Raw genomic sequence first — 27467 nt, forward strand, 5'->3', positions numbered from 1 at the left:
GAGCCGCAGCAGCCGCAGCAGCCATGCCCGCCAGAGCAGCGCCGGGCTGCGAGCTGGGTGAGTACCGAGCGCCCCGGGGATGGCATTGCCCCCACCCCAAAACATCGGGGATTTCGGGGATTTCGGGAATTCGGGCGGTTTCCCAACTCAGCGCTGTCTCTGGGATCAGTCAGTACCGAGCACCCCTGGGGATGGGATTACCCCACCCCAAAACATCTGGGATTTCGGGAATTTGGGGAATTTGGGCGGTTTCCCAGCTCCAGGCTGTCTATGGTATCAGTCAGTACCGAGCGCCCCGGGGATGGCATTGCCCCCACCCCAAAACATCGGGGATTTCGGGAATTTGGGCGGTTTCCCAGCTCAGCGCTGTCTCTGGGATCAATCAGTGTCAGAACACCCCGGAACTGGCATTGCCTCACCCCAAAACATCTGGGATTTAGGGGATTTCGGGAATTTGGGCGGTTTCCCAGCTCAGCGCTGTCTCTGGGATCAGTCAGTACCTGAACACCCCCGGGGATGGCATTGCCCCCACCCCAAAACATCTGGGATTTGGGGAATTTGGGCGGTTTCCCAGCTCCAGGCTCTCTCTGGGTTCAGTCAGTACCGAGCGCCCCGGGGATGGCATTGCCCCCACCCCAAAACATTTTAGGGAATTTGGGCGATTTTCCAACTCCACGCTGCCTCAGGAGTCAGTCAGTACCGAGCGACCCGGAGATGGCATTGCCCTATCCCAAAACATCTGGGGTTTAGGGGATTTGGGGAATTCGGGCGGTTTCCCAACTCAGCGTTGCCTCTGGGGTCAGTCAGTACCTGAACACCTCTGAGGATGGGATTACCCCACCCCAAAACATCTGGAATTTAGGAGGTTTAGAGAATTTGGGCAGTTTCCCAACTCCAGGCTGCCTCAGGAGTCAGTCAGTACCGAACACCCCGGAACTGGCATTGCCCTATCCCAAAACATCTGGAATTTAGGAGGTTTAGGGAATTTGGGCGGTTTCCCAGCTCCAGGCTGTCTCTGGGTCAGTCACACCCGGTTTCAGGTTTCACCTCCTGGGTTCCTCCTCGCTTTTGCAGGATTTGGTCACTTAGCAGCACTAGAGGGTTCTTTAGGATCCTGCCCAGTGCTGCATCCCATTCCCACTGAAATCCCTGGTCTGAGCCTCAGGAAGGGAGTGGCTGAAAAAATTATCTCAAGGGAATGCAGAGAGGAGGAAAATTCAGTGAGGGAGCAGCGTTTCCCTCTGGAAAAAACCAGTAACAAACCAAACACGGCACCTGCAGCAGGAGCCGGGAAACTCGGGGAGGAATTGGGAGTTTTGGAATGAAAAGCGGCGCCGGGGCAGAGCCCCAGCAGGGCTCCAGCGGGTTTGTGTTTTGGGGTGGAATGAGACGCTGTGGGGAAAAGCTTGGAAGGATCAGAGTCCGGGAATCTCCCGAGCTGGGAGGGACCCGCCAGGATGATCCAGCCCAGCTCCCGCTCCTGCACAGACACCCCAAAATCCCACCCTGGCAGCGCTGCCCAAACACTGCCGGAGCTCTCGGGGCTGTGCCCAGCACCCTCCGAGGGGAGAACCTTTTCCTAAAATCCACCCCAAACCCCCCCGGCACAGCTCCAGCCGCTCCCTTGGGTGTGCGCCACCCACCACGGGGGTCTGGGGACCCTCCTGAGCCTCACTGGGTCCCACCCCCCCGTGCTGGGTGTGGTTTGGGGGGATGCGGCCCCAAACCGCGCCCTGGAGCCAGGCTGGGGCTCAGCCCCCAACCCCAGCACCCCCAATTCGGGCTTTGCGGACCCTCGCAGCCCCAGCCGCGGGTCCGGCGCTCCCGGTGCCGCTCCCGGTGCCGCCCCCAGCGCGTCCCGTGACGCGCTCCGTGCGCCGCCCGCGCTCGGGCCGGGCATGCGGCGGCGGCGGGGCCGGGGGCGCCCGGGGCCGGTGAGCGATGGGGGCTCGGGGGGACCCTCCGCTGTTCCGGGGTGTTCCCGGCTGTGCTGCGGGGGGGATCCAGCCCTGGGGGTACGCGGGTGTTTTGCGGGGGGCTCTGGATGCGCTGCGGGACCCCTGGGGTGGGCGGGGGGCAGGAGGGGGGCGCGGAGGAGCCGCTCGCCCCCCGGCGCTGCCCGGACCCCCGCTGGGGCTCGGGGTCCCCCGGTGACCTTGGGGTGTCCCAGCCACCCATCGGTGGGGGTGGCGGCACCGAGGGTGACCCTGTGCCCTCCCGCGGGGTTTGGGGGTCCCGCAGCCTCGTCCCTCGGGGTGGGGGGGTCTGTGTGGAGACCCTCGGGGCTCAGCAGCCCCCGGAGCTCGTCCTGCCCGGGCTGGGGTCCCCGCACAGGTGCACGCGGTGTCCCCGCGCAGGTGTCCCTGTCCCCGTGTCCCCGTTCCCGCTCTCGGCTCCGCTCCCTCCCCGGTGGATCCGGGTTGAGGACGAGTCCCCAGAGTCCCCAGAGCAGCTCCGGGGGTGTCGCCGTGCCCTGGCCTTGCTCCCCGCTGGCCCCGCTCAAGGTGCACACGTGGCTCGGTCCGGTCCCGGTCCCGCAGCGATGATCCGATAACAGCTCCGGATTCCTGGGCCTGGGTTTGATTCATTCCTGGGAGTTTCGGGTGAGCGGCAGCCGCCCCGTCCCACGCCGGGAATAATGGGGCAGCTCCTAAATCTGGGATCTCCGGGAGGAGAGCGGCTCCTCCCTAACGTGCTGCTGTTTCTGGGTGTGGGAATAACCGGGTCACCTGTCGGAGAGCGGGGCAGGCTCGGAGCGCCATGCCCGCCTGAGCCCGGGGCGTTCCCAGCTGCGGGACGGGATAGATGGGATAGATGGAAGATATGGGATAGATGGGATGGGATATGGGATAGATGGGATAGATGGCATGGCATGGGCAGGGCCCTGGCCCGGTGTGACGGGTGGGGCCGAGCTCAGCCCGGCCTTTATCCTCTGTGTGCTGGGCAGGAGTGGGGCAGGGCGAGGGGGGATGGATCCCGCTGGGATGGATTCTGCTGGGTGGATCCTACAGGGATTGACCCTTCAGGGGTGGATCCCATAAGGATGGACCCACAGAGGTGATCCCGCAGGGATGGATCCCACAGGGATGGATCCTATAGGGATAATCCCATAGGCAGGGATCCCACAGGGATGATCCTGCAGGGAAGAATCCCATAAGGATGGACCCACAGAGGTGATCCCCAGGGATGGATCCCAAAGAGATTATCCCCTAGGGATGAATCCCCAGGGATGATCCCCAGGGAAGGACCCGCCGTGCCGTGCCCCAGGGTGACCCCACCGTGCAGAGGACAAAGTTTTCCAGGTCACGGTGCTGGTGCCAGCAGGGCCACGTGGGAGGTGGAATCAGGGAGTGAAGCTGGAAAAGTTCTCTGAGATCACCCAGTCCAACCAGTACCGGCAGCTGCCAGCTCCCAGTTCACCAGTTGCCCGTGTTGGGGTGGCAAGTGGCCACCTTGGCTGTCTGCACTGGTTTGGGGCGTTGTGCCCGTGGCTCCCAGTGGGTCAGCGAGCAGGTGAGGGGCTCCCGGTGTCCCCCGTGTGGGGCTCCCAGTGTCCCCAGTAAGCAGCTCCCAGTATCACTGCTGAAGGGCTCCCAGTGCCCCCAGTAAGCAGCTCCCAGTGCCCCCAGTAAGCAGCTCCCAGTGCCCCCAGCCTGCCGCGTGTCTGTGTGGAGCAGAACAATCTCTCAGCCCCAAAGCCCGGAGATCCCTCGGGATCCCCACAGGAACCAGCCCAGCCACGGCCGCACATCAAAGGCAGGAGCTGAAAGGCAGGAACGGCTCCCGGGGCTGCCCGGGACCTGCGGGGGGAGGAAGAGGAGCAGGATGAGGAGCAGCAGGAGCAGGATGAGGAGCAGGACGAGCCAGAGGATTGGGGGTTTGCTGGGGTGGAACAAGAACCCCTTTGTTCGTTGTGGCCGTGACCTCGTGGTGTGTGACCAGGGCCGGCTCTGCCCGGGAACTCGCCCTGCTGTGCCCGGGGCGGTGCCGGGCTCGGCACGGGGGGCTGGACACACAGTACAGACACTGATACACAATAATAATAATGAGAATAATGATAAATATTATTGTGGGAAATGCAGATCTGGATCTGTGGGGTGCAGGGGTGAGGACTGACCAGGAGCTGCTCCAAACCAGGACAGGACCTGGAGGGTGGATACACAATACAGATAGTGAGACATCATAATAATAATAATAATAATAATAATAATAATAATAATAATAATAATAATAATAATAATAATAATAATAAATAAAAATATTATTGTGGGGAATGCAGATGTGGGTCTGTGGGGTGCAGGGGGTGAGGATTGACCAGGAGCTGCTCCAAACCAGGAGAGAGCAGCAGGAAAGGACCTGGAGGGTGGATACACAATAGAGAAACTGATACACAATAATAATAATAACAATAAAATATTATTGTGGGGAATGCAGATCTGCTGGAGCACAGATCCCCCCAGATGTGTCTGGACCTGTGGGGTGCAGGGGTGAGGACTGACCAGGCTGGGTGCCAGGTGCAGCAGGACAGGCTCTGCTCCCAGCCTGGGGAGGAGATTTAATTTGGATTTTGGGGAGAAGATTTAATTTGGATTTTGGGAGAATCCTCCCGGGAAGGTCCCTGTGGCTGCAGGGGTGGGAGCTGCAGCCTGGCCCCAGCCCAGCAGCTGCTGGGGCAGATTAGGGGCTCTGGCTGCCCCGCCCGGGCTGGGCCCAAACGAACGTTCCCAAACCCCATCCCCCCTCCTGCAGTGCAGCTCAGGGGATCTGCTGGGTAAGGCTGTTCCTGCTGGGTCTCCTCTGGGAGAAACTGGGCTTTTTGCTAAACTTCAGTGGGGGTTTTGTGGTATTTTATTTATTTTATTTTATTTTATTTTATTTTATTTTATTTTATTTTATTTTATTTTATATTATATATTATTTTATATTTTATATATTTTACTTTATTTTATTTACTATTATATTATATTATATTATATTATATTATATTATATTATATTATATTATATTATATTATATTATATTATATTATATTATATTATATTATATTATATTATATTATATCTATATTATGTTATATTATATCTATATTATATTATATTATATCTATATTATACTATACTATACTATATTATATTATATCTATGTTATATTTTTATTATATTTTATTTTATTTTATTTTTTTAAATGGAAGCTGTGAGCTTTTGATGCTTAGAAAAGAAGGAAAATTCCATGTGAGAGATCAGAGCTGGAGTTCACTTAAACTGAATCCTTTGATGATTTCCTTTTACATCCTCACTGAACCAACATTCATTTGTTTTATGGAGCTCTGCCCTTCAGATCTGATGGAATTTCACGGAGGATTTGGAGCTTCGGGGCAGAAATTGTCACTGGGGGGTGTTGGCTCGTCCTTGGGAGGAATTCTGAGTTTCTGGAGCCCAGAGAATTCCAGAGAATTCTGTTTATCCCAATCCCAACCCAGGCTGTGATCAAGGAGTGAAACCCAAACCCACTTCCCTCTGCTGGGGGCTCTGGGGGGAGGATGAGCTGCGGTTTCCCACCCAGGGAATTCCCCACTCGTGTCCCAGCTGCAGTTTCACAATCCGCTCTGGGCTCGCTCCTGCCACGTTGGTGCCTCCCCGGGCACAGCTGCGGAACTTCCTCAGCAGCTCCAGCCCAAATCCCATTTCTGCTGAGACCCTCCGAGCTGGGAAAGAGCCTGGGAGGTGAATCCATCCCTGGGAGAGCTGGGAAAGGGATCAGGGTGTGAATCCATCCCTGGGAGAGCTGGGAAAGGGCTCAGGGTGTGAATCCATCCCTGGGAGAGCTGGGAAAGAGCTCAGGGTATGAATCCATCCCTGGGAGAGCTGGGAAAGAGCTCAGGGTATGAATCCATCCCTGTGAGGATTCCCAGAGCTCAGGATGTGAATCCATCCCTGTGAAAACTCCCAGAGCTGGAAAGAACCTGGTGTTTGGATCTGTCCGTGCCCTCCAGCCCCGATTTTCCACCCTGACAGGATTTTTCCCTTCCCCACAGCCCGCGTGTCCAGCGTGAAGCAGCTCCCGGAGCAGGAGAAGGGCTCAGCCATGGGGAACTCGGACAGGGAACGCAAATCGTCCTACGGTGAGATTGGGGTACGGGGGGACAGATCTCATCCCCTCATCCTTCTTTAATTGGGATTTGCTCGTTTGGGGTGCCCGGCTGAGCCCCGGGGTCACTGAGCCCAGCCGAACCAGCCCGGGCAGGAAATCCCGGCAGAAATCTCCCAGCAGGGATCTCTGCGCACCTGGGCAGCTCCAAACCCCAAATCCTTTATGCAAACGAGGCGCTGGCGGGTTTCGGGAGAAGGGAGGAGGAGGAGGAGGAGGAGGAGGAGCTGGTGATGCAATCGGGACGTGGGGCAAAGAGCTGAGTGAGCCCGGAGAGCTGCGAGTGCTGCGGGGGAAATGCCCCGGGAGAAAGGGAGTGAGTGTGAGGCTGTGTGGGATTGAGAGAGAATATGGGATTGGGGGTGAGAGTGAGGTTGGGAGTATGGGATTGTGTGGGATTGGGAGTGAGTGTGGGATTGTGTGGGTTTGTATGGGATTGGGAGAGAATATGGGATTGGGAGTGAGTGTGGGATTGTGTGGGTTTGTATGGGATTGGGAGAGAATATGGGATTGGGGGTGAGTGTGGGATTGTGTGGGATTGGGAGTGAATGTGGGGTTGTGTGGGATTGGGAGAGAATATGGGATTGGGGGTGAGTGTGAGGTTGGGAGAATAAGATTGTGTGGGGTTAGGAGTATAGGATTGTGTGGAATTGGGAGAGAGTGTGGGATTGTGTGAGATTATATGGGATTGGGAGTCAATATGGGATTGTGGATGGTTTGAGAGTGAGTATAGGATTGTATGGGATTGGCAGTGAGTGTGGGATTGGGAATATGGGTTTGTATGGGATTCTGTGGGATTTGGAGTGACTATGGGATTGTGTGGGATTGGGAGCGAGGATGGGATCATGTGGGACTGGCAGAAAGTGCAGGATGGAGATTTTGCTGCAGGTGTTGGGGAGGGGATGTGGGATGTGCTGGGGTGACCCTGCTCAGCTTTGGGAACTCCTGGGGTTCCCTCAGTGCTGCTCTCCCTGGGGGAGGTGGGAGCTGTGAGCTCTCCCCAGCTGTGAGCTCTCCCCAGCTGTGAGCTCTCCCCAGCTGTTTCCAGCTGTGAGCTCTCCCCAGATGTTGGACCCCCTGGGATCCTGCTGCAGGAGCATCCCCACATTTCCCTGGGATCTCATCCAGCCCCAGTTAATCATTTTGGGGACACTTGTGCTCCACATCATCCCCCAAAATTGGTTTTTTAATTAATTTGATAAATAAATCCCTGGCCCCAGCCTGGAGCAGGTGGGAGAGGAGATCCTGGGAAGGCTCCAAGGGGTGCAGCAGTGCGGGGTATTTTAATTTAATTACCTTTTATCACTTAATTAGCACCAGCCGTGCTTGTTGTGCCTGCCAGGATTTCCTGCCTTTCCAGGAATTCTCACTGCTCCCGTTCCCTCTCCCTGCAGAGGACGTGTCCGGGGAGCCGGGGGGGCTCGGGGGGGCGCTCAGCACCATCTCCAGCAGCAGGAGCCCCCTGCAGCCCCCCGAGGACGAGGAGCCCTTCACCACCTACTTCGACAGCAAGATCCCAATCCCCGAGGATGAGGCGGTGAGAGGGGAAAACCCGCCGGGAAAATCTCCTGAGTCACTCCCGGGGCAGCAGCTCCGGTCCCGGCGGGGATGGGGGTTTGGGGAAGGGGGGGAGGGGCTGGGGGGAGGGGCTGGGGGGGTTTCGGGGATGTGAGTCCGTTAATGATCGATCCCGGCGTTGGGCAAGAGCCAGGAAAGGTCTTGTCACAGCTCAGGAGCTCGGCCCTGGGGCCTCGTGACAGTGACACTGTCACACTGTCACACATTGTCACACACTGACACAGTGTCACATTGACACTGTCACACTGCCACACTGTGACACTGCCACACTGTTACACACTGTCGCATTGACACTGCCACACACTGTTACACTGTCACATTGTCATTGTCACACTGTCACACACTGTTACACTGCCACTGCCACACTGTGACACTGCCACACTGTCACTGTTACACTGTCACACACTGTCACACTGCCACACTGTCACACACTGTCACATTGACACTGCCACACACTGTTACACTGTCACACACTGTGACACTGCCACACTGTCACTGCCACACTGTCACACACTGTCACACTGCCACACTGTCACACACTGTCACACACTGCCACACACTATTACACTGTCACATTGTCATTGTCACACTGTTACACTGACACTGCCACACTGTCACACACTGCCACACTGTGACACTGCCACACTGTCACACACTGCCACACTGTCACACTGACACTGTCACACACTGTCACATTGTGACACTGTCACACTCACACTGACACTGTCACATACTGTCACACACTGTCACATTGACACTGTCACACACTGCCACACTGTCACATTGACACTCCATAGAGTTTGGGGTGGGATCAAGGACAGGCAGGATTTTTGGGATGAGATTTTGGAAGGGTTTGGTTTCACGATCCCACAGAATTTGGGATGGGATCAGGGACTGGGCAGGATTTCTGGGTTGAGCTTTGGGAATGCAGGGCTGTAAAACCAAACCAGAATTTGGGATGAGATCAGGGACCAGGCAGGATTTTTGGGATGAGATTTTGGAAGGGTTTGGTTTTTCAGCCCTGCAGAGTTTTGGGATGATATCAGGGACTGGGAAGGATTTTTGGGATGAGCTTTGGGAACAGTTTTGTTTCTCAGCCCTGCAGAGTTTTGGGGTGGGATCAGGGACCGGGCAGGATTTCTGGGATGAGCTTTGGGAGCAGTTTTGTTTCTCAGCCCCGCAGTTCTGAGGCTCAGGCTGCGCTGTGCTCGGGGAGGGGTTTAACCCTTTCCCCGCCGTGCCCCTGCAGCACTCCTGCTTCAGCCTGCGCAAGCTGTGGGCGTTCACGGGCCCCGGGTTCCTGATGAGCATCGCCTACCTGGACCCCGGCAACATCGAGTCCGACCTGCAGTCCGGGGCCGTGGCCGGCTTCAAGGTGGGGGCAGGGGCACCCGGGGAGGAGGGGACCCTCAGGCCCTGCTTTGTGTCCCTCTGGTTCCCCACGGCAGCTCTGGGTGTGTGACTGCCCCCAGACATCCCCAGTGCGGGGTGTGGGGAGCTGGGGCTGCCCCTCACTGGTGTGGCCCCCCCTGTCCCTCCGTGCCGTGTGTCCCCCTGTCCCTCCGTGCCGTGTGTCCCCCTGTCCCTCACTGGTGTGTCCCCCCCTGTCCCTCCGTGCCGTGTGTCCCCCCCTGTCCCTCCGTGCCGTGTGTCCCCCCCTGTCCCTCCGTGCCGTGTGTCCCCCCCTGTCCCTCCGTGCCGTGTGTCCCCCTGTCCCTCACTGGTGTCCCCTGTCTCTCACTGGTGTCCCCTGTCCCCCAGCTGCTCTGGGTGCTGCTCCTGGCCACCATCATCGGGCTGCTGCTGCAGCGGCTGGCGGCCCGGCTGGGCGTGGTCACCGGGCTGCACCTGGCCGAGGTGTGCCACCGCCAGTACCAGAAGGTGGGTGACACTCCGGGGGTGGGGAGGGTGGGGGACACTCTGAGAGGGGCTGGGGTGGGTGGGTGACACTCACAGGGGGTTGGGGAAAGTGGGTGATTCTCCCAGGGGTGTTGGGGGTGAGTGGGTGACACTCCCCGAGGTCCTCAGGGGGAGTTGGGATGGGTGGGTGACACTCAGAGGAGAGCTGGGGTTGGTGGGTGACACTCTGAAGGGGCTGGGGTTGGTGGGTGACACTCCCAGGGGGGTTGGGATGGGTGGGTGGCACTCTCAGGGGGAGTTCCCTGTGCACTGGGATGGGCTGTGGGGACATTTTGGGATGGGACATTTTGGGAAGGGCTGTGGGGACATTTTGGGATGTCCCCTGTGCACTGGGAAGGGCTGTGGGGACATTTTGGGTTTTCCTCTGTGCACTTGGAAGGGCTGTGAGGACATTTTGGGATGGGGCATTTTGGGAAGGGCTGTGGGGACATTTTGGGATGGTTGCACTGGGATGGGCTGTGGGGACATTTTGGGATGTCCCCTGTTCCTCTGGGATGGGCTGTGGGAACATTTTGGGAAGGGCTGTGGGGACATTTTGGGTTTTCCCCATCCCTATGCTCTGGGAAGGGCTGTGGGGACATTTGGGATGGGCTGTGGAGACATTTTGGGATGTCCCATCCCTATGCACTGGGAAGGGCTGTGGGGACATTTTGGGATGTCCCATCCCTGTGCTGTTCCCCCCCAGCCCCTTCCCCCGTGTCCCTGCTGTGGCTGCAGCCCTCCCCACGCTCATTCCCAGTTTCTCCACACGTGGCCACCCCACATTTCCCTCTCCCAGCTGGTTCCTTGCCCAGGGCAGGATCTGGGGTGACACAGGTGACCCAAACCCTGCCCAGCATTGCCACAGCAGCTGGGATTGCCCCTGGGTCCTTCCCAGCCCCAAATGCTCCCACTGCTGCCTGCAGCATCACCCCAGCCCCGTGGGGGGAGGAGTTTTGTGGGAGACAAAGCTTTTGTGGGGGACAAACCCACAAAACTCTGTTTTAGCTGGTGTTAAAGCTGCAGTTTGTTGTGGGGTGTGGGTGCAGAGTCCTGCTGAGAGCTGCCAGCCTCAGCCCAGAGCAGGACAGAGAGAGAGAAGTGAGAGAATCAGAGGGTGAGGGAGTGAGGTAAGAGAGGGGGGGTAGCAGCAGGAGAGCGATTTTTCTGTTTGCAACACAATAAATCTCCTTTTATGTTGAATATTCTAATTTCCACTGACCAATCTAACACAAATCCTGCAGCATTTACACACAGCCTATAAGAATCCTTACATTACCACAGTGTGTTATACTTTAAAAACCACTCTTTGGACCCTGGCAGGGTCTCCTCTGACCTTTGGAGCTGCTCTCTGGCAGAATGAATTGTTCAATCAAGAGGGGATTACTTCCCTGGCCATTCTATTGTCTCCTAGTTATTCAGTAACTGAGGTTTGATATCCCAAAAATGGATTTCATTTCAATCTGGCTCACGGTCTCCATATTCTCAGGATCTCAGGATCCTGGCTCACCTTTCCCAACAAGGTTTCTCCCTGTTTTTCACACCCTGGGTGTCTGTGCCCCCCCAGGTCCCGCGGATCCTCCTGTGGCTCATGGTGGAACTCGCCATCATCGGCTCCGACATGCAGGAGGTGATCGGCTCTGCCATCGCCATCAACCTGCTCTCCGTGGGGAAGTGAGCCTGGGGGAGCTGGGGGGAGGCAGAAACACCCCAAAATCTCCCTGGTTTCCTGTGCATGGCCCCGAGTCAGCAGCCAGGATGTGACTCACCCTGGTTTGCCGAGCTCTGACTCCAGCGCAGCCTCGGGCTGGGTTTCCACTGTGGGCACTCACAGGGTTGTTTTCACCTCTGGGGGTTGAAAAATTGGGGTGCAGCTCCCTGGCAAACCCCCCATCCCATAAAGGGAAAGCATCCCTTGGGCTGGTGTCAAGGTTTGAGCTGGATTCACCAATTTTCATTTATTTAGAGACGGGATTTAGGAGCAAAAACAAGGCAGGCTTAAAACTTAAAAGGGTGTAAGAAGGAATTTATTAATAGCACAAAAACAAAAGAAATTCACTCACAGGACTGTTTTTAGCTCTGGGGGTTAAAATATTGGGGTGCATAAAGAGAAAACATCCTTGGTGTCAAGGTCTGAGCTGGATTCACCAATTTTAATATATTTAATTTCTTTTAGAAATGGGATTTAGGAGCAAAAACAAGGCAGGCTTAAAATTTAAAAGGGTGTAAGAAGGAATTTATTAATAGCACAAAAACGAAAGAAATTCACTCACAGAACTGTTTTTAGCTCTGGGGTTGAAAAATTGGGGTGCAGCTCCCTGGCAAACCCCCCATCCCATAAAGGGAAAGCATTCTTTGGGTTGGTGTCAAGGTTTGAGCTGGATTCACCAATTTTCATTTATTTAGTTTATTTAGAGACGGGATTTAGGAGCAAAAACAAGGCAGGCTTAAAACTTGGAAGGGTGTAAGAAGAAATTTATTAATAACACAAAAACAAAAGAAATTCACTCACAGGACTGGGGTTGTTTTTACCTCTAGGTAGTAAAAAATTGGGGTGCAGCTCCCTGCCAAACTCCCCATCCCATAAAGGGAAAACATTCCTTGGGCTGGTGTCAAGGTTTGAGCTGGATTCACCAATTTTCATTTATTTAGAGACGGGATTTAGGAGCAAAAACAAGGCAGGCTTAAAACTTAAAAGGGTGTAAGAAGGAATTTATTAATAGCACAAAAACAAAAGAAATTCACTCACAGGACTGTTTTTAGCTCTGGGGGTTGAAATATTGGGGTGCATAAAGAGAAAACATCCTTGGTGTCAAGGTTTGAGCTGGATTCACCAATTTTCATTTATTTAGTTTATTTAGAGACGGGATTTAGGAGCAAGAACAAGGCAGGCTTAAAACTTAAAAGGGTGTAAGAAGAAATTTATTAATAACACAAAACCAAAAGAAATTCACTCACAGGACTGGGGTTGTTTTTACCTCTAGGTAGTAAAAAATTGGGGTGCAGCTCCCTGCCAAACTCCCCATCCCATAAAAGGAAAGCATTCCTTGGGCTGGTGTCAAGGTTTGAGCTGGATTCACCAATTTTAAAATATTTAATTTCTTTTAGAGATTTCATTTAGGAGCAAAAACAAGGCAAGCTTAAAACTTAAAAGGGTATAAGGAGAAATGTATTAATAACACAAAAAAAGAAATTCAGAATAAGATTTCCAGATTATTCCCTCCTCCCCCTTCCCTCATCTTCCACATTTCTTAACAGCAACATACAGAGAGCACTTCAGTCAGTTATTTACTTAAATAATCATTTCAGTTCACTCCTGAGAGAAAAGTTCCTTTTTTGGTTTAGGCTTAGGGGGTGTCTCACTTTCACAATCTGTGTCCACCTGAGGAAAAAACTGCAAATTATGAATTTCCTCTCATCCCCACAGTCCCTCCAGGGCTGTGCTATGGGTTATGCTGCACATTTGGGATATTCCTTTTAAAAACAAAAATTCTCCTCATTTCTTTTTCTATTAAATGCCTCTGTCCATATTTCCAGTCCCAAAACAGAGAGCCCCCTTTCCCTGGAGGCAGAAGATCCTCCTCTCAAGCACTTTAACATTCCCAAATATATTTCACAGTTTAAAGGAATTTCAGTGTGGTCACAGCACAGCTGGGAAGGCAGAAAGTGAACCCAGGGCAGGGCAGGAATGGGGTGTCCTGTGGATTCAGGTGTTCCTGTGCTCCCTTGTCCTGCTCACACATACAGCTGCACCCCAAAAAAAAAAAAAAAAAAAAAAAAAAAAAGCCCTAAATCAAAGGGATTTGGGGTTGTGAGTGGGCACTGACCCCACTCTGCACCCCAAAAAAGCCCTAAAAAGGAATTTGGGGTTGTGGGTGGGCACTGACCCCTCTCTGCACCCCAGAAAATCCCTAAAAAGGGGTTTGGGGCTGGGATTTGGGGCTGTGGGTGGGCACTGACCCCTCTCTTGCCTGCAGGATCCCTCTCTGGGGAGGAGTGCTCATCACCATTGCTGACACCTTCGTTTCCTCTTCCTGGACAAATATGGTAATTTCTGCTTTTTTGGGGGTTTTGGGTTTGGGATCCAGCAATTCTCACCTCGCTGACTGTGGGGATTTTGGAATTTCCTCCTTGCAGGCTTGAGGAAGCTGGAGGCGTTTTTTGGGCTCCTCATCACCATCATGGCCGTGACCTTTGGATATGAGGTAGAACCTGCAGGAGACACTGAGGGGCTGGGGGAGCTGGAATGGGGCTGGGGGAGCTGGGGAAGGGGTTGGGGCAGCTGGGGAAGGGGCTGGAATGGGGCTGGGGGGGATGGGGAATGGGGCTGGGGGGGCTGGGGAAGGGGCTGGGGGGGCTGGGGAATGGGGCTGGGGGGGATGGGGAATGGGGCTGGGGGAGCTGGAATGGGGCTGGAATGGGGCTGGGGGGGATGGGGAAGGGGCTCAGCCTGGAGAAAAGGAGGCTCAGGAGGATTTCCTCGGTCTCCACAACTCCCTGACAGGAGGGGAGCAGCCAGGTGGGGTCAGGCTCTGCTCCCAGGTGAGAGGAAATGTCCTCCGTGGGCAGGTTGAGGTGGGATTTTGGGGAGAATTGCTGCCTGGGCAGGGCTGTGACACTGGTACAGGGTGCAGGGAGGGACTCCCAGTCCCTGGGGAATTTAAAAACCCTGTGGGTGCTTGGTCAGTGCTGAACCCAATGATCCCAGAGCCTTTCCTAGCCTTAGTTCCACGATCAGGGCTGTGATCCCACTCCAAACACAGGGATAACATTTAAAACTAACGGGATTTGAGTCTGTGCTGTGGTTTCTGTCTGAAGCACCCCAAAATCCCCTGTTTCCCTGTGCCCAGTATGTGACAGTGAGGCCCAACCAGCAGAAGCTGCTGCAGGGGCTGTTCATCCCCTACTGCAAGGACTGTGGCACTCCCCAGCTGGAGCAGGCTGTGGGCATCGTGGGCGCCGTCATCATGCCCCACAACATGTACCTGCACTCGGCCCTGGTCAAGGTGAGCAGGCTGGGAGGTGCCTCAACCTCCAGAGATCTTGGCTCCGACTTCTTTGGGTTATTTTAAATAAGCAAAGCAGCCAATAGTTGTTAAAAATGTTATTTATTACTGTCCTGGTTGGGAGGACAGGTGTCTGCCAACAAAGGCAGGAGCTTCTCTTTGAAATGGAGACTGTAAACCCCCTCCCTCCAAATTATTATAATTTTGAAATTAAGGGACTCTCAGGCAAAGATATGGGAATTAGGAATAACAGGTCTTTACTAGGAAAATTAAAATAGAAATACAGAATTACACAGAACAATCCCAGCCCTGCCAGAGTCAGAATCCAAGCTGACACCCGTCAGTCAGTCAGGGTGTTGGCACAGTCCCATTCAATGGTGGCTGCATCCTCCTGCAGGGGCAGATGTGGTTCAGCTGGAGCAGTGCTCCTGGAGAAGGTGCAGTTTCCTCTGAAGCTCCAGGGATGATGTGGAAAGGTCTGGCTTTCCTCTGGAATCCAGTGGGAAGATGGATAACTTGCTGTCCCAAATCTCAGTTTTTCTCTGGGTAGGAAAGGCTTGGCTCCTCCCCTGGCTGGAGCATCTCCCATGGGATGATGGAATTTTATCAGTCATGCCCTGGGACTCACTGGCCATTAACAGGAGATATCTCCTGGAGGGAGGATGGGCTGTGGGAAGATAAAGATGATTGCCCAGCTGGTTTAAAGATGGCCCATTAACAGGAGATATCCCCTCAGAGATAAGAATCACTGTCTCACCTGGTTTTAACAGATTGTGAATTCACATTTCTGGCCACATCAACCCAAATTAAAAATTAAAATTTAAGGCACCAGTGTGGGATCTGTGTCCCATCATCACTGTCAGCACTGCAGGAGGCTCAGATGCCAGAGGTTAACAGGGAATTCCTGTCCCTGTCCCCCCATCCTGTCTGTGTGAAACGAGGTTCAGTTTCCTGGTAGATTTCAAAAGGTTTAATAAAAGACAATAAGAGACAATAAAGCAAAAGGTCACTATGGTTGGGTGCTTGGCCTTCAGCCACCAGCACAGCTTAACTCAGAAAACTCTTCCTTCAATGCATCAAGCTCTTGCACATTTACAGAGCTTCATTCATTATTCAAAATCACCCTCCCAACCTGTAAATCAACATTTTTTATTATTTTTAATTTTTGTCCTTGTTGCTCCAGTGCAGTCTCTGATAACAGAGATCAATAAATCCTTTCCCTGGAGTTCTGGTGTTGTCACCTCTGTCTTCATCTGGATAGGATAATCCAAAATGTGAAAAATTTCCTGATTATCTTTTTACCATTCTCTGAGTTAATCACAAGAACAAAAGCTTTTTACATCACCATGTCTACATCAGAATCCAAGAAAAAAAATATAATTTATCCCACTACTATTGCTAAAATTGCTAAAACAAACTCTATTCATAGAGAAAAGTTTCCCAGCCTTATACAGATATAGCAATGATTTGAATATTTGTGAAAAGCCAATAATAGAATATTTATAACAGAAAATCCTTATTTATAACAATAAAATTTTTATAACACTGTCCCTGCCCCCCAGTCCTGGAATACGTGTGAAAAGCCAATAATAGAATATTTATAACAGAAAATCCTTATTTATAACAATAGAATTTTTATAACACTGTCCCTGCCCTCCAGTCCCAGAATATGTGTGAAAAGCCAATAATAGAATATTTATAGCACAGAATATTTTTTTATAACACTGTCCCTGCCCTCCACTCCCAGAATATGTGTGAAAAGCCAATAATAGAATGTTTGTAGCACAGAATCCTTATTTATAACAATAAAATATTTCTAACACTGTCCTGCCCCCCAGTCCCGCCAGGTGAACCGGGCAGACAAGAGGGAGGTGAGAGAAGCCAACAAATATTTCTTCATCGAGTCGTGCATCGCTCTCTTCGTCTCCTTCATCATCAACATCTTCGTGGTGACCGTGTTTGCTGAGGCTTTCTTCAACAAGACCAACGCAGACGTGGTGGGTGGGACTGGGCTGGAATTATCTGTGGGGGCTCTTTCTGCTCTGTGGCACCAGCTCTGAGCTCTTGGGCTCTAAATAAGCAAAGCTCATGGTTTAAAAGGTTATTTATTACAAAGCACATTTATTACAAAGCACATCAGTCTCAGCAGGCAATGGCAAAGCAGCAGCAATGAGCAATGGCTAGGAGCCAGAATGGCCAAAGCAAGTGGATAAAAGTCAAATGGATAAAAGCAGCAGCTCTCCCAGTCCATACTGTTAGACAGGATTTCTTCAACAAGCTAAGATGCAAACTCAGATCTCTTTAACCTATTAGGATTCTAGTTTTTTAGCACACCAGGTTATGTATAGAGCTACACATACAATCTTGTTCTACCTAAGAAATGTCAGCAATATTCTCACTATAACTCTGTTATGTCTAAATCCTGTCTACAATGTGGGCTTGGAGTCTCTACTGAAGACATCAATGTATTTACAACTAGGACACTGTTACTGGGGTGTTTGAGGCCTTTCACTTCCTGAAAACACTGCAGCTCCTACTAAACCTTATTCAACCCCTGCACTCTGATTTCTCTCTGAAGAATTCAGACTCACTGACTGCAGCAGACTGGGACTGACTGGGAGCTGCAGCACGGGTGGAGGGATGAGGGCAGGGCTTGAATCAAAGTCAAACCCTGAATTCTGGGCTCAGTTTTGGGTTCCCTGAGGGGCTGGAGCATCAGGAGGGGTCTGAGGGGGCTCAGCCTGGAGGAAAGGGGGCTCAGACTCCCCACACCTGCCCAGCAGGAGGGGACAGCCAGGTGAGGGTCAGGCTCTGCTCCCAGGTGACAGGCTGAAACAAAAGGGTGTCCAGAGGAGGTTTAAGGTTGGATTTTGGGAAAAATTCCTGCATGGAAAAGCTGCTCAGTAAGGGTGGAGTCCCCATCCCTTGGGGGGTTTCACAGCTGTGTGGATGTGACACTTGGGGACATGGTTGGGGTGGCCCTGGCAGTGCTGGGGTCACTGCTGGACCCAGTTTTCCATCCCAGCCCGTTCCCTGATTGCCACCCTTCTGTGCCCTTGCAGAACCAGGTCTGTGCCAACTCCAGCAGCCCCCACTCCTCCCTGTTCCCCAACAACAACGAGACCCTGGAGGTGGACATCTACAAGGGGGTGAGTGTCCCTGGGGAGGACAGCTTGGGGACAGCCCTGTGGCCCTGCCTGGTGTCCCTGGGGGGTGACAGCCACACCTGGGACTGCCCTGTGGCCCTGTCTGGTGTCCAGTGTCCCTGGGGGGTGACAACCACACCTGGGACTGCCCTGTGACCCTGTCTGGTGTCCCCAGGAGGTGACAGCCACACCTGGGACAGCCCAGTCCCTTTTCTGGTGGCAGCTGCTGCTCCTGGCTAAACTGGGAGCACTGGGGCTGGCACCAGTAAAGGGATCCCAAAAGCAGAGTAGGGGTGAGGAGACCCCGGGGTCCTTGAGCCTTTTTCCCCCCTGGTGTCCCTGCTGCTCCTGCCCCCCGCTGGGCCGGGCTGAGCGCTGCTCCCTCCTGCAGGGCGTGGTCCTGGGCTGCTACTTCGGCCCCGCCGCGCTCTACATCTGGGCCATCGGCATCCTGGCGGCCGGGCAGAGCTCCACCATGACCGGCACCTACTCGGGCCAGTTCGTCATGGAGGTAACGTGTGCTGCTCCTCGTCCTCGTCCTCGTCCTGTCCTCATCCTCATTTCTCACTGCTCACCCTCATCCTCACTCCTCATCCTCATGCTCAACCTCATCCTCACTGCTCATCCTCATCCTCACTGCTCACCCTCATGCTCATCGTCATCCTCACTGCTCATTCTCATTCCTCATCCTCACTGCTCACCCTCACACCTTGCTCACACCTTGCTCACACCTTGCTCACACCTTGCTCACACCTTGCTCACACCTTACTCACACCCTCCCTGTGCCCCCCAGGGCTTCCTGAACCTGCGCTGGTCCCGCTTTGCCCGGGTGCTGCTCACTCGCTCCATCGCTGTCACCCCCACGCTCTTCGTGGCCATTTTCCAGGACGTGGAGCACCTGACGGGCATGAACGACTTCCTGAACGTCCTCATGAGCCTCCAGGTGAGGTTCCTGGTGTCCTGGTTTGGAGGACAGGTATCTGCCAGTAAAGGCAGGAGCCTCTTTTTGAAATGGAGAATGTAAACCCCCTCCCTCCAAATTATTATAATTTTGAAATTAAGTGTCTCTCAGGCAAAGAGATGGGAATTAGGAATAACAGTTCTTTACTAGGAAAATTAAAATAGAAATACAGTATTACACAGAACAATCCCAGCCCTGCCAGAGTCAGAATCCAAGCTGACACCCGTCAGTCAGTCAGGGTGTTGGCACAGTCCCATTCAATGGTGGCTGCATCCTCCTGCAGGGGCAGATGTGGTTCAGCTGGAGCAGTGCTCCTGGAGAAGGTGCAGTTTCCTCTGAAGCTCCAGGGATGATGTGGAAAGGTCTGGCTTTCCTCTGGAATCCAGTGGGAAGATGGATAACTTGCTGTCCCAAATGTCAGTTTTTATCTGGGTAGGAAAGGCTTGGCTCCTCCCCTGGCTGGAGCATCTCCCAGTGGGATGATGGAATTTTATCAGTCATGCCCTGGGACTCACTGGCTATGAACAGGAGATATCTCCTGGAGGGAGGATGGGCTGTGGGAAGATAGAGATGATTGCCCCAACTGGTTTTTAACACATGACCCATTAACAGCAGATATCCCCTTTGCAGATAAAGAACATTGTCCCACTGGTTTTAAAATGTGGCCCATTAGCAGGAGATATGTCCCACAGAGATCAGGGTCACTGTCCCACCTGGTTTTAACAGCTGGTGATAGAATTCATACTTTTGGTCACATCCTGCACTGCAACCCAAGGCACCTGGCCAGGTGTGAGCAGCCTCTCCCAGCCCCAGGTGTCCAAGGCCAGGTTGGAGCATCTGCTCAGGGGAAGGTTCCCTGCCATGGTAGAGGGATGAGTGTTAAGTCCCTTCCCAGCCAAACCATGCCAGGATTTTGTGAGGACCAGAGCAATTCCCACTCTTCATTCCTCTCTGTTTTCCTGCCTGTCACAGCTCCCGTTCGCGCTGATCCCGGTGCTCACCTTCACCAGCCTGCCCAGCGTCATGCACGACTTCGCCAACGGCTTGTGAGTACCAGGGGTCACCTGGGCACACCTGGGCACACCTGAACCTCACCTGGGCACACCTGGGCACACCTTGGCACACCTGAACCTCACCTGGGCACACCTGGGCACACCTGGGCACACCTGAACCTCACCTGGGCACACCTGGGTACACCTGGGCACACCTGAACCTCACCTGGGCACACCTGGGTACACCTGCCCCTCACCTGGGCACACCTGGGCATGTTTGAACCTCACCTGGGCACACCTGGGCACACCTGGACACACCTGGACATGCCTGAACCTCACCTGTGCACACCTGGCTCTCACTTGGGCACTCCTGGGCACATCTGCACCTCACCTCGGCACATCTGCCCTTCACCTGGGCACACCCCCTCACCTGGGCACACCTGATCCTCACCTGGGCACACCTCCCCTTCACCTGGTGCATCTCACAGAATTTTGGGTTGGAAGAGACCTTTAAGACCATCAAGTCCAACCCATGCAACTACAAGCCATGGTGTCACATCCAATCCTTTTTTAAACCCATCCAGGGATGGTGACTCCACCTCCTCCCCGGGCAGACAATTCCACAACTTTATCACTCTTTCAGTGAAAAACTTTTTCCTTATATCCAACCTAATTTTCCCTTGGCACAGCTCAAGGCTGTGTCCTCTCCTCACCTGCAGCATTCCCCACCTCACCCTGCTGTGTCTCACCTTGCTCCAGGTTCTGGAAGGTGGCCGGGGGGCTCCTGATCCTCCTCATCTGCTGCATCAACATGTACTTCGTGGTGGCTTATGTGATGTCCCTGCACAACCTGGGGCTCTACATCGGGGCTGCCGTGCTCAGCGTCGTCTACCTGTCCTTCGTGGCCTACCTGGTGAGTCAGGCTGCACCTGGGCCCCCTTCCAGGTGGGAGAAGACTTTGGAACAGCACACAGCTCCTCTGTACCTGTGTGTGCGTCACAGAGCTGGAAATCATGGAATAACCATGGAAACACAGAGGGTTGGGCTGGGAGGGGCTCAAAGGCAATTTTATCCAACCTCTCTGTGTGGGCAGGGGCACCTCTCACCTGGACAGGTGGCTCCCAGCCTGTCCAGCCTGGCCTTGGACACTGGCCCATTAACAGGAGATATCTCCCACAGAGATAAAGAGCATTATCCCACCTGGTTTTTTTATATATGACCCAGCAACAGGAGATATCTCTCATGGAGGTAATGAGCATTATCCCACCTGGTTTAACACATTCCTATTAACAGGAGGTATCTCCCACAGAGATAAAGAGCATTATCCCACCTGGTTTTTTATATATGACCAATTAACAGGAGATATCTCCCATGAATATAAGGATCAGATCCATTAACAGGAGATATCTCCCATGGAGATAAAGAGCATTATCCCACTTGTTTTTTTGTTTTTTTTTTTATATGACCCATTAACAGGAGATATCTCCCATGAATATAAAGATCAGACCCATTAACAGGAGCTATCTCCCATGGAGATAAAGAGCATTATCCCACCTGGTTTTTTATATATGACCAATTAACAGGAGATATCTCCCATGAATATAAGGATCAGAGCCATTAACAGGAGATATCTCCCACAGAGATAAAGAGCATTATCCCACCTGGTTTTCTATATATGACCCATTAACAGGAGATATCTCCCACAGAGATAAAGAGCATTATCCCACCTGTTTTGTTTTTTTTTAATGACCCATTAACAGCAGATATCTCCCATGAATATAAGGATCAGACCCATTAACAGCAGATATCTCCCATGAATATAAAGATCAGACTCATTAACAGGAGCTATCTCCCATGGAGATAAAGAGCATTATCCCACCTGGTTTTTTATTATGACCCATTAACGGGAGATACCTCCCACGAATATAAGGATCAGATCCATTAGCAGGAGATATCTCCCACAAATACAAGGATCAGACCCATTAACGGGAGATATCTCCCATGAATACAAGGATCACTGCCCCACCTGCTGTAACAGCTGGTGATAGAATCCATACTTTTGCTCCCACCCTGCTCTGCAACCTAAGACACATTCCCTTGAATGTTTACAAAAATCCAACAATGTAACACGTATAACACACAACCTCTCTGTGCCCTCCTGTCCCTGTGCCAACCCTCTGTGCCCTCCTGTCCCTGTGCCAACCCTCTGTGCCCTCCTGTCCCCGCAGACGTGGCTGTGCCTCGTTGCCCTGGGCGCCTCCTTCCTGGCCTGCGGGAACACGGTAAGCGTCACCCGGACCCTGCACCTGGAGGAGTCGCCCTCCCACCCCCCCAAATAAACGGGGAGGAGCCCAGCAGTGCCACCAGAGCTGCCCTGGACAGCGACACACCCGGATCCTCGGGGGTTTCACTTCCTTTGCTGCACCCCCAAATCATCCCTGCGTGGGAGACACGGCTGGGGGGGGGGCACAGGAGCAGACTCAGCCCTCCCTGGTTTCCTTTAATCCCCCCAAATTCCTCACCCTGGAGTGTTTGACCCCCTCCTGTAGCACAAACACTGACATCCAGCAGCGCTGCTCTGGAGAAAATAGGTTAATAAGCTAAAAAAAATCCCCAAATTCCCTTTTGGTGACATTTGGGGACGCTGCTCTTGCTGGCCATGGGGTGACACCACGGTTGGATTTACCTCCAGTGCCCCAGGCTGAGCAGATTTGGTACTTTTACCCTGGAAAACTCTTCCCATTCCCATGAGGATGGGAAAGCTGAGCATTAATCTTGACACTACTGGTTTTTAATGGCCCACTGTGGAATTTTGGGGTCAGCAAATGAAATGGGTTCGTGGTTATTTATGATTTTATGACTTTATTCCCTGTGATCCGTGGAAATACTCTTGGAGTTCTCCACAATCCCTGGATTATGTCTCAAAATCAGGCTGTGGAGGATTCAAGAGTCTTTTCCAGGGGTTTTATTGCTGCTGTCACTTGTCCTGGATGTAACTCCCTCCTATCCTCCCCTTTTTGTTTAATGAATTTTGGAAGAAGCTCGGCCAGGGGTGCGACGGAGTGGATTGGGATGGAGGGAACAGGGTGTCCTTTGGATCTCCCAGGGGCATTTTGGGGCTCCATCTCACCTGGTGGGGTGCATTTGGATCTCTGAATCATGGAAGTTGAGCTTTGAAAGCTCAGATTTGGGTTGTTTGGGGAAATTCCCTTCTCTGTCCAGCTGGAGCTGCAGCAGAGGCACAGCTCCGTGGGTTCAGATCCCAAAATGTTCATGGAGCTGCAGGATGGGGTGGGGGGCCCCAAAACTCTCCTGGGGCCAAGCCTGAGTGTTCCAGCCCAGTCCTGGTTTATTTGGGATCCATCCCTCGCTGCCCACTGGCATTTCCCAGTCCCAGGCAGGGAATTCTCTCTGAAATAAAATCCCTGAAAAAAAAAAAAAATTTAAAAAAAAAAAAAAATCTGGGATTTCACAGGGATTTCTTCCCTTCCACGAGCAAAGCCAGTGTCCTGTCCCAGGATCAGAGCAGGTCAGGGCAGCCCCTGCTGCTCAGAGCTCCTGGAGAGTTTTATCCATCACTGCCTGAGGTCTGGGGTCATCCCCTGGTGCCCAGGACACGCTGCAGGGATGGAAACCTGTGAGTGAAACCACTCAGAGCCCAGCAGGAAAACTCCCCTTTAATCTGAGGCAGGATCAGATCCCTCTTCCCACCCTTTCCCAAACCAGCTGCACCCCCTGACCACGAGGGATTCCCAGTTTTCCTGCCATTATCCCAGAATCCCGGCAGGATTTAACCCTGTAATGTAATTTGTAGCTTTTACAGCCCTTCCCACAACACCTGGGATTTGTGGGGTGGGGGGTGAGGGGCTGGACCAGGTGGATTTTTGGGATCCCACTGTGCCACCCCCACCTTTCCTGGGCTGGGAATTTTGGCTTGAGAGGGGTGATCTCTCCTGGCTGAATCACTGGAGCCCACCCTGGGCTCTGCTCCCTGCTGCTCTAATTTGGGGGTTTTTCCTTTGGCTGTACAAACCCCCATTCCCATTAAAACATGGAGACTTTTCCAACTTGGCTTCCTGGGTCATTTTTTGGGGCTGAGACAGAGCCCCCAACACGCTGGAGCTGGAGGGGCTGTTCCCTTTTTCCCAACCTGGAAATGAAACTCGAGATCATTTAAACACAGAGTTCATGTAAAATGGGATCTTTATTTGAAGGGACAGTTGTGGAAAGATGTCCACAAAATCCACCCCCACAGGGGTGAGGACATTTTTACAGGTTTTAGGAAATTACATAATTGATGGAAGCACCAGTTGGGAGGATAAGTGGTGATGCAATTTCCTTTTTCTGGAGTCCCCCCTCAGCTCTGGCTGTGCTCTGTCCATGGAAATCTCCAGGAGCTGTTCCCAGGAGCTCTGGAATTTGTTTTGTCTCTCTGCCTAGGGAAAGGCCATGGAAAAGTACTGGGAGTTATTAATGCAATGGCTACAGAGCTACAAATAAATACAAGTGCAGAGAACACAGAGAACATATAAAAGAAATAAAAAATTTAAAAAAGACAGAGGTCAAAAGGGGATCAGGGTGAGCTGGGGCATCCCATGCTCATCCCCATCCCTGGAATTTGCTCCCAGGGTCCCTCACCCTGCAGTGCCTCCCCTTGGAATTAATTCCTCCTGTGGGATCAGTACATCCCTGCTGCCCTGTCCAGCCAAACCCTCCAGCTCTGCCAAAAAACCCAATTCTGACTTTTTTTCCTGCTTTTTTTCCCCTCCAGAGCCTCAGCTCAGGCTCAGTCCTGTTTAACACCAGCTGCAGGGTTTGCTGTGTGTGTAATTAAGCAGCTGTGCAGTCATTGCTAATTAAGGCCAATCCACACCCTGAGTTTAATTGAGCTGGAGAAGTTAATTGGGGCTGCAGAGGGAGGGGCCTGTGGGAGCCCTGGGTGGGGCTGGGCTGGGATCTGCCCCAATTAACAGCGGGATCTGCCCCAATTAACAGCGGGATCTGCCCCAATTAACAGCGGGATCTGCCCAAATTAACAGCGGGATCCGCCCCAATTAACAGCGGGATCCGCCCCAATTAACAGCGGGATCTGCCCCAATTAACAGCGGGATCCGCCCCAATTACAGCGGGATCTGCCCCGATTAATTAACACCATTCCCGCTGCTCAGGGCTAATTAATTAGCACCAATGGGTCACTCTGGAGCCGTGGCCGGGGCTGCCAGCTCGGCACCCACCCAGGCTTTGTTAAACTGGGCTCAGCTGGGGCTTCCCTAAACCTGGATCAGCTGTGGGCTCATTAAGAGCCTGCCCTGCTCAGGCTCATTAAATTGTTCATTAAACTTGGCTTAATTCAGGCTTTGATAAACTGTCCTCAATTTGAGCTTCATTAAACCCATCTCAGCTTGGTCTTTGTTAAACCAGACTCAGTTCGGGCTTTATTAAATGGGGCTTTTGTTAAACCACATTCAGTTTGGGCTTCATTAAATATAGTTTTGTTAAACCAGACTCAGTTTGGGCTTCATTAAATGATGTTTTGTTAAACCAGACTCAGTTTGGGCTTTATTAAATTATTTTTGTTAAACCAGACTCAGTCTGGGCTTCATTAAATGTAGTTTTGTTAAACCAGACTCAGTCTGGGCTTCATTAAATGAGTTTTGTTAAACCACACTCAGTTTGGGGTTCATTAACCGGTGGCTTTGTTAAACCAGACTCCAGCTCATCTTTCTTACCTGGGCTTCATTAAACCAGGCTGAGCTCAGGCTTCCTTAAACCTCCCTTAGACCACCTCGGAGTCTCTTTGGGCTCAGGTTTCCTTAAGCCAGGCTCAGCCGGGCCCATCAATCCCCCCTGGCACTAACTGTCGCCTTCATCCCCCCAGGGCCGCCTGGGCTTCGCCGCCCGCCCCGAGCTCTTCCTCCTCGGCCACGTGGACCCCGAGCCGCCCGTGCCCAGGTGACAGCGCCAGGAGCAGCCCGGACCTCCAGGACCCCCCAGTTATGGGATGGACCCCCGGGACCCCTCCCTGCCCCGGGACCCCGAGCCCCGGGCGCGGCAGAGCAGAGCAGAGACCCGGGACAGCAGGACCAGGAGGAGCCCCCCGAGCCAGGGCCCCTCAAAGCTTTTCCCCTTTATCCCCCCAAGGCAGCTCTGGGAAGGGTCCGTTGATGCTTCCTGGATTTCCATTCCCATCACTCCAGTACGACTTTGATCCTCGGGGGTTTCCCTAATCTGGGGAGATTCCGGAATTCCCAGATGTGCTGCCAGGCTCTGGCCTTGGGCCAGGGTTGACACAAGGGTCACAAGCATTTCCCAGCATTTATTTCCCAGCATTTCCAGGAGTTTTGGGTTCTTCCAGAGCTCCAAATCCACCCTCAGAAGGGTTTGAGGGCAGCAGTTCCCAAAAAATGTGATGGAGCATCGGGAATTTCCTTCTCTGCGGTTTTTAGCCTGTTTTAGAAATAAAAATTTTGCTACCCAGTCCCTTTTCCCAGTTTCCCATCCCCACAGGCACTGGTGGCACTGGACAGGTCCAGGATGGAGGTGCTGGATCCACCTGGGGTTCGCTGGGGAACGGGAGCTGCAGGATTGATTCTTGATTTTTGGAGATTTTTGGTGGAGCCCCAAAGCTGCTGCACTTGGGGGAGGTGGTGGCAGGACTGGGGGCAGGGTGGCTGTGGGACCACAGTCCCCTCCCAGTCCGGTCCTGTCCGGTCCCAGTCCAGTTCCAGTCTGCCCCAGTTCACTTCCACTCCAGTCCAAGTCCACTCGCAGTCCACTCCTGGCCCTGTCCCAGTCCGCTCCCAGTACAGTTCCAGTCCACTCCCAGTGCAGTCCTGGTCCAGTCCCAGTCCAGTTCAAATCCACTCCAGTCCAGTCCCAGTCCAGTAATAGTCTGGTCCCAGTACAGCTCCAGTTTGCTCCCAGTCCGGTCCCAGTCCTGTCCAGTCCTGTCCACTGCCAGTCGCAGTCCCAATCCGCCCCCAGACCGCTCCCAGTACAGTCCACTCCAGTCCCAGTCCACCCCAGTTCGGTCCCAATCCAGTCCTGTCCACTCCCAGTCCAGTTCCAGTCCGGTCTTGTCTAGTCCTGTCTGCTCCCAGTCCAGTCCTGGTTCCGACCAGTCCCAGTCCGCCCCCAGACTGCTCCCAGTCCAGTCCTGTCCACTCCCAGTCCTGTCCCAGTCCTCCCAGTCTGCTCCCAGTCCACTCCCAGTCTGCTCCCAGTGCAGGACTCCCAGCCCAGCACTCCCAGTCCTCTCCCAGTCCGCCCCGCCAGGGCACACCCGGCCCCGTCCAGGCGGCCAATTCCCAGTTTGTCCCAGTTTGTCCCAGTTATCCCCGGAACTGGGTCTGGCACCGCCCCGGGACGAGTTTCACTCGTTAATCGGTGAGGAATGAAACGCCCCAGATGCCAAAGGGACACCTACAGATTTTCCTTCAAAAATAACCCAAAACCCAAAAAAACAACTTCCTTTGTGGGAAACTGAGGAAAAACCGCAGGAATTTGGCTGAAGTAAGAGGAAATTGGGGTGAAAGGAGGAGTTTTGAGGTGAAACAGGAAGGATTTATTTTGGGGGGAACTAGGAATTTTGGGGAGACCACAGGAATTTGTATGAATATGAGGTGAATTAGGTGGAACTGGGATAAAAAAAGAATTTAAGGTTGAAACGAGGAATTTGAGATTAATTGGGTGGAAATGGGATGAAAAGAAGGAATTGGGGATTGAAACAGGAGGAATT

At 53.0% G+C, this 27467-nt stretch overlaps 1 protein-coding gene across 1 annotated transcript; it reads left to right on the forward strand.

Annotated features, from left to right (window-relative positions):
* SLC11A2 (solute carrier family 11 member 2) lies at window positions 1–26207 on the forward strand. Its single transcript, XM_056515071.1, is given in 18 exon segments — window positions 1–57; window positions 6035–6121; window positions 7542–7684; window positions 8975–9100; window positions 9487–9606; window positions 11192–11298; window positions 13602–13645; window positions 13648–13671; window positions 13762–13829; window positions 14475–14630; window positions 16469–16627; window positions 17693–17779; window positions 18168–18287; window positions 18570–18719; window positions 19710–19783; window positions 20489–20642; window positions 21958–22011; window positions 25608–26207. Coding segments are annotated over 18 exon segments (1785 nt in total). The 5' UTR covers window positions 1–23; the 3' UTR covers window positions 25686–26207.
* Window positions 26208–27467: the final 1260 nt, after the last annotated feature.

This window comes from Oenanthe melanoleuca, linkage group LGE22 (assembly GCF_029582105.1).
Source record: "Oenanthe melanoleuca isolate GR-GAL-2019-014 linkage group LGE22, OMel1.0, whole genome shotgun sequence".
Classification (NCBI taxonomy): Eukaryota; Metazoa; Chordata; class Aves; order Passeriformes; family Muscicapidae; genus Oenanthe; species Oenanthe melanoleuca.